This window comes from Anabrus simplex, chromosome 5 (assembly GCF_040414725.1).
Source record: "Anabrus simplex isolate iqAnaSimp1 chromosome 5, ASM4041472v1, whole genome shotgun sequence".
Lineage (NCBI taxonomy): Eukaryota > Metazoa > Arthropoda > Insecta > Orthoptera > Tettigoniidae > Anabrus > Anabrus simplex.
Genome location: NC_090269.1, coordinates 48,770,327 through 48,782,569, shown reverse-complemented (window position 1 = coordinate 48,782,569; position 12,243 = coordinate 48,770,327). Strand labels below are relative to the sequence as shown.

Below are 12,243 nucleotides of genomic sequence, written 5' to 3'. Positions count from 1 at the left end.
ACCTACTGGGCCTTTGTGGGATAAGAATAACAGGTTAAATCAATGGCCCGAACACAAAATGAATGGAGGCGAATACTTGCACTCCTAGATATGGACACTTAAAACCTAAAGGGCAGCAGGCCGATGAAACAAGGGCTATTCCTAAACTATGGAGGTGACTCGTGTAAGGATAAATTAATGCATTACGGAAAGGAAGAAAAAAGAGTTGCAAAACATAGTCACCTCAAACCAAGATGAAGGGGAGCTCGAGAGGGTACATCACTCTCTATCCCCGATTTACAGTTAAAGAATTTATGAAGTTTTTACATTAGCCAGCAGAAAGTTACATTTTTAGAAAAGTAGGTTACATGATTAACGATTCAGAGCTTTCCCTCGGGTTAAACTGCGGAGTTAGCAAGAAAGAAAGATGTTATGTGGCCATTACCTTGTAGATGTAATGCTGACCGATGAAAGAGGCTGCCCGCCTCCTGCTCTGACACACACACTCAGTAAGATGACGATCAATTGGCCAAGAGACATGAAAAGCCGCAGTTTATAAACCCTCAGGGAAGGTTCGAGATCATTCAGGAATAAACCAGCCACACCCTCTCAATTTAATTGGTCCAATTCAAAGTTACATTTCAGGATCAAACAAGAAGCCAGTGATTGGTAGAAAATTAATTACAGAAATTAGCGATTGGCTAGATTCAAAACTGGTGGAAATAAAAAGGAAATATTGCCAACCCAAAAATAAATGAACATCAATCAGTAAAAAAAACAACAACTTATGAATACAAAACTTCTTTGAATTATAAGTTCTCATACGCCACACCAGGGTGCATGCTCATAGTTTTTAGTAGTGTCATCTGTGGAAGAATGTCCAAACTTCTTGATGGATAGCAAACAAAACTAGTAGAAATTCAGTCAGTTCAGGAAACTTCACAATAACAAAATTACATCCTATTTCTGTGGTGACATCTTCTGAGTAAATTTCTAAGTTGGTGTAGTTTCAGTTTCACTGTTTCACCTATAGAGGAGTTTATTTAGGTGCTTGTTTTAAATGCACGGCATTGAGGTGTACCTCCCGGTACAATTATTATTGTTGTTGTTGTATCGGGAGGTACACCTCTACGCCGCGCATTCAAAATTAGCACGGGAAAGGTCCAAATCGTTAACTATGTAACCTCCTTTTCTAAAAATGTAACTTTCTGCCAGCTAATGTAAAGATTTCATAAATCTTTAACTGTAAATCGAGGATAGAGAGTGATGTACCCTCTCGAGCTCCCCATTCATCTTGGTTTGAGGTGACTACGTTTCATAACTGTTTTTCATTCTGTAATGTGGTAATGTAATTTCTATACGAGTCACCTCAGTAGTTTGGGAATAGCCCCTGTTTCATCAGCCTAGAGCCACTTAGTTTTTTTTTTTTTTTGGGTGTTCATATCTAGGAGTGCAAGTAGACGCCTCCATTCATTTTTGTGTTCGGGCCACTAATTTAACCTGTTATTCTTATTCCACGAAGGCCCAATAGGTTGGGTATTTGATACCCCTGTAAAAGTAAGTTCAATTTTGTAACTGGTGGTTTGAGAGACCAAAGAGTGATGTAATGTTGCCTTGAGTACGCAGTAAGAAACTGAGAGCCTGTTAGCTCTTTTTCAAATTTTGTGATTGTAACGAATGCCTCTGGAAGGCTAGATATTGTATTTTGGGAGCAAGTGCTCTATGAATTAGGGGATTTCTGCCCTTGAATAAATTTGTGCCCTTTGTAAATTTGAGCTGAGAGCTCAAGAATCGTAAAGCAAAGGGGCTTGAAGCCCAGGATTTGTGGAATTCACTATATTGTATTTTCCTTGACTTGATTCTAAATTGCTAATTGTACCTGTTACACTGTTATTTGTTGATTTTTGAAATTCTAAAGAAATATAACCTTTGTTGAAGTTTTAAATTAACTCTAATATTGTAAATAGACCCATTCCCCCGGCACCTTCTTTCACCTCTTTCTGCTCCATGGGTATCCCTGTAACAATTATTATTATTAAATATTATGGTGATTATTGCTTACTAGTCTCAAAAAAAAAAAAGAAGGTAGAATCTTAAAATATATTCGAGGAGACTGGATTTATGAGTTATGTAGTTAAAAATTAAGGTGAAATATACCATTGAAACTTCTGGATTCACACAATTCAATTATTTTTGCATGAAAATTCCTTCTTTTCTTAACCTAATAACACTGCAACTTATGTTTTTATATTTCACCAGATCTTGCAGTGCTACTAAACTCAAAACTCAAAGGAGAAGGTGGTAGTGTTTCACGTTGGTACCAACAACGTAAGGCAAGCTGATATAAGTACCAACATAGTTGGAGATGTGTGGGATCTGGTAAATGCAGCACGGGTGAAGTTTAAGAAAGCGGAGATTGTTATTAGTGGAATACTGTGTAGGAGGGATACTGACTGGAGGGTGATTGGGGATTTAAATGAGACTATGGAGTGGGTATGTGGGAAACTGGGAGTGAAATTTCTAGATCCTAATGGGTGGGTAGGAGAAAGGGATCTGCGCTCGGATGGCCTTCATTTAAACCGCAGTGGTACGTATAAGTTAGGAAATTTGTTTGGAAGGGTAATAGGGAGGTACATTCAGGGAAACGGGATGGCCTAGGGAGCGGTGATAAGGGAACAGGGAACTGGAAATCAAGTAGGGATGACATAAAATTGTTAGTGTTGAACTGTAGAAGTATTGTAAAGAAAGGAATAGAATTAAGTAATTTAATAGATATATATTTACCAGATATTGTAATAGGAGTTGAATCATGGCTGAGAAATGATATAATGGATGCAGAAATTTTCTCACGGCACTGGAGTGTGTATCGTAGAGATAGGATAGGAAAGGTGGGAGGGGGAGTTTTCATTCTTGTGAAAGAAGAATTTGTAAGCTACGAAAAAGTTAAAGATGAGACACATGAAATTCTAGGTGTAAGGCTCATTTCTAAAGATAATAGGCAACTTGATATATTTGGAGTGTACAGATCGGGAAAGGGTAGCACTGATGTGGATTCGGAATTATTTGATAGGATAGTCAGCTATGTGGGAAACAACATGGAAAGAAATGTGATTGTAGCGGGAGATCTGAATTTGCCAGATGTCAATTGGGAAGGAAATGCAAATGACAGGAAGCATGACCAACAAATGGGAAATAAGTTAATATGGGAAGGACAGCTGATTCAGAAAGTGATGGAACCAACCAGAGGGAAAAATATCCTGGATGTGGTGCTGATAAAACCAGATGAGCTCTATAGGGAAACTGAAGTAATAGATGGTATTAGTGATCATGAAGCTGTTTTTGTGGTAGTTAAAAATAAATGTGATAGAAAGGAAGGTCTTAAAAGTAGGACTGTTAGGCAGTACCATATGGCTGATAAAGCAGGTATGAGGCAGTTTCTAAAACGTAACTATGATCGGTGGAAAACGGTAAATAAAAATGTAAACAGACTCTGGGATGGGTTTAAAGAAATTGTTGAGGAATGCGAAAACAGGTTTGTACCTTTAAGGGTGGTAAGGAATGGTAAAGACCCACCTTATTATAATAGAGAAATAAAGAGACTAAGAAGGAGGTGCAGACTGGAAAGAAATAGAGTTAGAAATGGCTGTGGAAGTAAGGAGAAATTGAAGGAACTTACTAGAAAATTGAATCTAGCAAAGAAGGCAGCTAAGGATAACATGATGGCAAGCATAATTGGCAGTCATACAAATTTTAGTGAAAAATGGAAGGGTATGTATAGGTATTTTAAGGCAGAAACAGGTTCCAAGAAGGACATTCCAGGAATAATTAATGAACAAGGGGAGTGTGTATGTGAGGATCTTCAAAAGGCAGAAGTATTCAGTCAGCAGTATGTAAAGATTGTTGGTTACAAGGATAATGTCGAGATAGAGGAAGAGACTAAGGCCAAAGAAGTAATAAAATTTACGTATGATAACAATGACATTTACAATAAGATACAAAAGTTGAAAACTAGAAAAGCGGCTGGAATTGATCAGATTTCTGGGGATATACTAAAGACAATGGGTTGGGATATAGTACCATATCTGAAGTACTTATTTGATTACTGTTTGGCCAAAGGAGCTATACCAGATGAATGGAGAGTTGCTATAGTAGCCCCTGTGTATAAAGGAAAGGGTGATAGACATAAAGCTGAAAATTACAGGCCAGTAAGTTTGACATGCATTGTATGTAAGCTTTGGGAAGGCATTCTTTCTGATTATATTAGACATGTTTGTGAAATTAATAACTGGTTCGATAGAAGGCAATTCGGTTTTAGGAAAGGTTATTCCACTGAAGCTCAACTTGTAGGATTCCAGCAAGATATAGCAGATATCTTGGATTCTGGAGGTCAAATGGACTGTATCGCGATTGACATGTCTAAAGCATTTGATAGGGTGGATCATGGGAGACTACTGGCAAAAATGAGTGCAATTGGACTAGACAAAAGAGTGACTGAATGGGTTGCTATATTTCTAGAAAATAGATCTCAGAGAGTTAGAGTAGGCAGTGGCGGCCGGTCAGTACGTGCTACCGGGCTTCAGCACGTAGCTTGGAACTGTAAGGAATATTATTTATGTACAGTACAATTATCCTGGTGCCTTTTCGTTGTTGTGAGTACGATATGAATTTGTGTTTTGTGCAAATCAGGACGAGATCTGTCGAACACCTAGCGCCGTTCTCCCGGGGAACAAGGCTCGTGCTCATGTGAAGTGAGCCCTTGCCTGTAGCCTGAAGGAAGCAATACGCAGGCGCAGCCAAGCTTGGAACACTCCCCCTAGCCGGCGGAGTATACCGTAAACCGGGATCAACTTTCACTGATCCCGTTTATAGTTACTTCCTCTCCCGCAAGGGGGTAGAATTACTCGGTGTCTCCTGCTACCCGGAGCGCAGCGAGGGATCCAGTCGGCCGTGCTTATGTTGAACGTGGTAAGCGAATCTGCCACTAGAGAGTAGCATCGTCTGGGTTCGAAAGTAAAGCGTAAGTGGAGGCAATCTATCTCACACATGCTTATTAAAATATCCATCTTCCTTTTGTGCCAAAAATAAGGAATTCGTAGGTGAGTCAAAGAATCTTTGACTGACCCTAAATGTTATCCCGCATTACAATGTAATTTACTCTGGTGAAATGAAATAGCGTATGGCTTTTAGTGCCGGAAGTATCCGAGGACATGTTTGACTCGCCAGATGCAGATCTTTTGATTTGACGCCCGTAGGCGACCTGCGAGTCGTGATGAGGATGAAATGATGATGACGACAACATGTACACCCAATGATGGTTAAAATTCCAGACCCTGCCGGGAATCGAACCCGGGATCCCTGGGACCAAAGGCCAGCGCGCTATCCATTTAGCCATGGAGCCGGATATTTACTCTGGTAATAGGGGAGGTCTCAATGAATCAGTTGGCAGCTCTTTCAGTTGCTTTGTGCGGTTTTAAATCTCGCAGTTATATTGCTGGTGCGTGTTTTTTCTGTCATTGTGTTAATGCTAAAGTTTATACGAAGATTTATCAAATTATTTATCCACTGCAGTGTATATAAAGTGAAATTAAATTAGTGTTCTTAGTGGGGATCTATATTCCCACGATTCTATTTGCACTGATGTAAGTTGCGCCATTAGGTTAGTAAAAACAATATTTCTCCAATTAATTATTTATCTCGTAGACAGTTGTCGAAGAATTCATCTGCTTCCAAATTAATGTTGTTTTTGTTTGTTCTGAGTTATAAATTGTGAGAAAAGTTGTATTATTATTATTATTATTATTATTAGTAGTAGTAGTAGTAGTAGTAGTAGTAGTAGTAGTAGTAGTACCAAGTTTGAAGTATGAGTTGTTCATCATGGCAATATGCAGATTTAAAACAGCGTATTTAGCTTGTTTTTTGTAGCACGTAGGACGATTTTTTCACGAGCCGCCACTGAGAGTAGGTGAAGCTTTGTCTGACCCTGTAATAGTTGAGAGGGGAGTTCCTCAGGGCAGTGTTATCGGACCTTTATGTTTTCTTATATATATATAAAAATGATATGAGTAAAGGAGTGGAATCGGAGGTAAGGCTTTTTGCGGATGATGTTATTCTCTATAGAGTGATAAATAAGTTACAAGATTGTGAGCAACTGCAACGTGACCTCGAAAATATTGTGAGATGGACAGCAGGCAATGGTATGTTGATAAACGGGGCTAAAAGTTAGGTTGTGAGTTTCACAAATAGGAAAAGTCCTCTCAGTTTTAATTACTGCGTTGATGGGGTGAAAGTTCCTTTTGGGGATCATTGTAAGTATCTAGGTGTTAATATAAGGAAAGATCTTCACTGCGGTAATCACATAAATGGGATTGTAAATAAAGGGTACCGATCTCTGCACATGGTTATGAGGGTGTTTAGGGGTTGTAGTAAGGATGTAAAGGAGAGTGCATATAAGTCTCTGGTAAGACCCCAACTAGAGTATGGTTCCAGTGTATGGGACCCTCACCAGGATTACCTGATTCAAGAACTGGAAAAAATCCAAAGAAAAGCAGCTCGATTTGTTCTGGGTGATTTGCGACAAAAGAGTAGCGTTACAAAAATGTTGCAATGTTTGGGTTGGGAAGAATTGAAAGAAGAAGAGCTGCTCGACTAAGTGGTAGGTATGTTCCGAGCTGTCAGCGGAGAGATGGCGTGGAATGACATTAGTAGACGACTAGGTTTGAATGGCGTCTATAAAAGTAGGAAAGATCACAATATGAAGATAAAGTTGGAATTCAAGAGGACAAACTGGGGCAAATATTCATTTATAGGAAGGGGAGTTAGGGATTGGAATAACTTACCAAGGGAGCTGTTCAATAAATTTCCAATTTCTTTGAAATCATTTAGGAAAAGGCTAGGAAAGCAACAGATAGGGAATCTGCCACCTGGGCGACTGCCCTAAATGCAGATCAGTATTGATTGATATTGATTGACCTTACATACATGGACTAATGTATACTAGCAGCGTCACATGCATAGAATTCTTTTCAATATTATATGAATTCAATCATTAATAAGTTGTGTCTGTTTTCCCATGAGACAGTGGCAGTGCTTCAACACTCCATGCAAATAGTGTACTTGACACTGCCCGAATGTTTGCCCTCAGTTGCATATTTGAAATGCTTCTTTTACATGTAAGAAAGCACAGTCTGTATAGGAAATTTAACTGTAAATCTTGTGTGTATGCTCTTTTTTCTTGTAAGACTACAAGTTTAACCACAAACTATGCATCAAAATATAGAAAACAAACTCTTTTTCCCCTGGGAAATTGAATTCCGAGTACATACAATGGGCTCAATGTTTTAATGGGACTAACCATTTAAGCAATGTATTCTTTTTTTATGGGTCCTAGGAATACAATTTCCTCTGACTTGCTACGCATTTTCTTTTTCTGCATGGCCCCCCTAAGAGGTGGTGTGATAGTAAATGGCCTATGTGTTAACCAAATATACCAGTTATAAGCTGGACAATGTTTAGCTTGATCGGGCAAGTAGTTTTTACGTGGAGGGAAGACAAACGTACCAATATTATTTATATTGTATTAGTAAACATGTTACCACTGTGCTTTCAACCCCTCAAATATTACTGTACCAGGCGGTACACTCCTATGCTGCAGTTTTAAATCTTGCGCCAATAAATCCTCCTCTACAGGAGAAACTCTGAACTTTAAAAACTGGGTCAACTCATAAGTTTCTCAGAAGATGTCACTACCGTAAATTTTGTGATTACGAAGTTGTCAATACTGTGTGGATTTCAACTTGTTTTGTTTTCCATTGATCAAGAAGTTTGGACATTGTCTCATAGATATCTCTACAAAAAAAACTATGATCATGCACCCTGGTGCGAAGTGAGGGAACTTTCTTGAAGATATATTGTACTCATAAGTTTTCTTATTACTAAATTTTGTTCTTTCATTTGTGGGTTGGCAATATTAATCTTTTTTTCTGCCAGTTTTGAAGTTAGCCAATCAATTATTTCTGTAATTAATTTTGACCAATCGTGTCTTTCTTCTTCGATTTTGTGTGTAACTGTGTACTGTAGCCAATAAACGCCTGTGGGTGTGTCTTAATTATTCATGAAAGGTCTCGAATCTTCCCCGAGGGTATAAAAACTGCTGATTTTCTTGTCTCTGGGCCACATCATCAACATTTAGCTTAGTGTATGGACGTGTAGCAGGAGGCGGGTAGCGCCTCTTTCTTCAGGCAGCGGTTCTTCTGTAAGGTAATGGCCGCTTAACATCTTTATTTCTTGCTAGCTCAGCAGTTTAACCCGCGGGGAAGGTCCGAAACCTTTACTATGTAACCTATCTTCAAACATGTAATTTTTGGTCGCTTTTGTAAAACTTCATATATCTTTAACTGTAATTCAGGGATAGGGAGTGATTTACCCTCTCGAGCTCCCCTTCATATTGGTTTGAGGTGACTACATTTTGTTATTGGTTTTCTTCCTTTCCATAATGCCTTAAATTTTCCTTATACGAGTCACCTCCATAGTTTGGGAATAGCCCCTGTTCCATCGGCCTTGTGACTCTTAGGTTTTAAGCATTTAGGGGTGCAAGTACACACCTCCATTCATTTTTGTATTTTGGGCCATTTACTTAAACTATTCTTTTTCTACTAAGGCCCAGTGGGTTGGGTACGAGATACCCCCGCTTCATTTGATGTTTCTTGTGCCTTGAGGGCAATTAAGTGTTAAATCTGGTATGGCCTGGTAATAGGCGTGAAAAACTGAGAACGGGCCAGCTCTTTTCTATGTGGTAAAAGTGCCTCTAGGAGGCCTGATATGGTTTTTGGAGCAAATGCTCCTTGAATGAAGGGGTTTTCTGCCCTTTGGACAAACGTGTACCTTGGTAAAGTTGGGCAAGTAGCTCAAGGATTGTAAAAATTTGGGGCTCGAAGCCCAGAACTTGTAAAGACCCCTAAACTTGTGCTTTTGTGCTCTTGTTTGTAAAATTATACCTTGTACCTGATTTTTCATTGTTATTTCACGTAGTGAAAATTTGTTAAATCGTGTTATCTATTGAAAATATAACCTTCAGTAAAATTTTAAGTTTAGTTTCATATTGTGGATAGACCCATTCCAGCCCGCACCTTCTTTCACCCCTGCATTCCACGGGTATCCCCGTTAGAATTACAAAACAGGTATAACTTAGTGTTCATTTGAACAGATCTTTAACCACTAATCTACAGCTTAAGCATCACACTAAGCGAGTTGACCATGCGGTTAGGGGCATTCAGCTGTGAGCTTGCATCCAGGAAATAGTGGGTTCAAAACCCCATTGCCAGTAGACTTGAAGATGGTTCTCTGTGGTTTCCCATTTTCACATTATTAAAAACAACATTATTAGTACTCACCCATGAGAGTTGTGAAGGCACCAGTTTTAAGGCACACACTGTTAGGATCTAGGAGTGTCTCTGTAAAAAAAAAATACAACCATACTGAAGACTTTCTTAATCACAAGGTACAATTGCTGCTTTATAACAGTTTTCCCTCAATGAAAAAGGATGTATGTACATTTCTCTACTACCCAGATAAGCATAGGATCATGGGTATGATTTTGAGCTTAAAAGATGAGAGAGCAAGTACAGATAAATTCTTTGGCTGTCCCCTTCTTAGTAGCCTCTTACAACATGCAGGGGGTACAGTTAATGCATCCTTTCACTCTACCCACAGGTAAAGAGTTTTGATATCAAGCAAATTTTCATCCATCAAACTTTCCATTACTGTTGATGTATTGTTGATACAGGTCCTCAAAACAATTGCAGGGCAGTTAGATAAAACACCATTACACCAGCTTTTAAAAGTAAGAAAGATCATAATATGAAGATAAGCTGGAAATCAAGAGGACAAATTGGGGCAAATATTCATTTATAGGATGAGGAGTAAGGGATTGGAATGATTTATCAGGGGAGATGTTCCATGATTTCCAAGTTCTTTAAAAACTTTTAAGAAAAGGCTTTTCAACTCATAGGGAATCTGCCACCTGGGTCACAGCACTAAATGCATATCATAGATGATTGATGATTGACAGTGTTCTAGAAGCAGACACTAATATTTATAATATTTTAAACAGGACTCACAATATTAATAAAATAAAATAAAATTTTAAAAAATAGAATTATGAAATCTTCAATGTCATAGGGAATGGATTATCCTAGACTGCTTACAAGGAAAGACAAAATAAATTATGCAGGTTGGTTGGGAACATTGTGAACCGGGTATAAGAGCATTAGAGGGTTAGTCATATTGATTAGTAATTTAAAAAATAAAAATCGATACCTCATGCCGTTGTCATTATATCAGCTACAGAGCCAATCAGATCATGTCTTTGTGGTCAATTCAAATGGTCTTTGTGAGCTGGTGTTGGTAAATCTACATGTGACTTAGGACCGGCTTGAGATTCATGCCCAGAAATCAGTATCAAACACACCATGGGTTTCAGCCTGCGTCACCATAGCGTACTTGCTATGACGCAATCCTTTCAGCTCGGAGGTCAGTATTCAAATCCCTCCCTTGGTGAATGCAATCATAAGCCACATGTAGATTTAGTGACACCGTCTCGCAAAGCCCATTTGAAGTCACCTGCATAGCAATCTGATTGGTTAACTTCAGCAGCTGATAGAGTGACAATGGTGTGAGGTATTGTCAGTACGACCAATCATCTAAGGTTTATATACTTGGTTCTCGTTGTTTCCAACCAACCTGTATAAGGCAAAAATAAAATTATTATCCTGTTCTTACATTATTATGATGGGCTGAGATAAAGTTATATCTATTTTAAAGACCTGTTATTGTAATGGTGGAACAACTCACTGTTACGTGCAAGATCTCCATCAGCTGATTCACCATCTTGTAAGACTTGAAGTGCCTGGAATAGGTTCACATTTTCAGACTGCACCTGGGGCGCTGGTGTAGAGCTGTTGGCTACTGAACTTTCCAGTGATCTCTTAACCACTGTCTTAGCATTACGCCAGTGACAAGGTTGACTCTGCAATCATAAACCACCTGTTCAGTAAGTCTTCCTTTGAGAATTAAAAGATCATCATATTATAATGAATACAATATATAAAAATAAATTATTCTCTCTCTCTCTCTCTCTCTCTCTCTCTATATATATATATATATATATATACTACATTACATTTCTTCAGTGTAGTCACCCGCAAAGCCTATTACGTTTTGCCAAATGTTGGGAAGCTGTTGGGCATCATTGGAAAGGCGTTCTCTGTTGATGACAGTGACGGAGTGCCCTACTGTGCAGAGTACAGATGCCATGTCAGGAAATCGGCGGCCTTGGAGCGGTTCCTTCAACTTCAGAAACAGGTCAAAGTCACAAGGATTCATGTCTAGTGATTACGGCCGACCTGTGCAGTGCAAATCCACAGTCTCATTCTGCTCCGCACTAAATGCCTTGATCCACCATGCAACCGGCCTGTACGGTAGTTCATTCTCGCCATAGGCTTCACGTAATCCTCAATAATATTCTCATGCATTTTCTTCCACAGGCAACCTCGATTTTAATCTATGAATGTTGATCACCTTTTGAAAACACGCTTTAGAGCGGTGAAATTGACACTTTTTCACTTCAGTGCCATACAGCAACAACACTCCCAACTGGATGCCCATCAGATGCACACTATAACTCGGCACCTGACCGCTCCCATATCCTATTTGCGCATGCCTGATCTCCTGGACAACATCACCACTACTTTATTTACAACCCTTGTATATGATAAGGTACTGGTATACACTAAGAGGAGTTTTTTATTGATTTTTTCAGAATATTTAGTATTTTCGGAATGGTTAGGTGTAAAAAATTAAATAGTGATTTTAAGTTTTGCAAAATATGTATATAGACATAATGATTGATCGATTATTAAATAATGCATTAATATTTTTTTATTTAATTCCAACTCCAGCATAAATAAACATGAAGTCATCTTAAGAAAAACTGTTATCCCTTTTTTTAATCAGTAAAATGTAGAAAAAAATTACATGTGAAGAAAGTCACTTTACTTCACCGCAGTATTGTGATGTCTCACAAGTAGCCATTTAACAGTTTAGAATCTTCAGTAACCAAACAAACTAAATACGTGAAATCATACACTTTTAAAAACATCAGTAAATGAACATTGCTCTTGGAAATGTTGCTATGGACTGGTGTAACCAAGCAGTTAGTAAAACCACAAAGGAATTTCTGGTTTATGTCTTGGTATATTCAGCCTTCTT

At 38.6% G+C, this 12,243-nt stretch overlaps 1 protein-coding gene across 1 annotated transcript in view; it reads right to left on the bottom strand.

Annotated features, from left to right (window-relative positions):
• Positions 1-12,243, bottom strand: part of LOC136874347 (uncharacterized) — a 129,588-nt gene that overhangs the window by 3,673 nt on the left and 113,672 nt on the right. Inside the window, exons 11-12 of the mRNA XM_068227762.1 lie at positions 10,828-11,002; positions 9,369-9,428 (exon numbers count right to left, since the gene is read on the bottom strand). Coding sequence (XP_068083863.1) covers positions 9,369-9,428; positions 10,828-11,002 — 235 coding nt within the window. The remainder of the gene's footprint in view (positions 1-9,368; positions 9,429-10,827; positions 11,003-12,243) is intronic.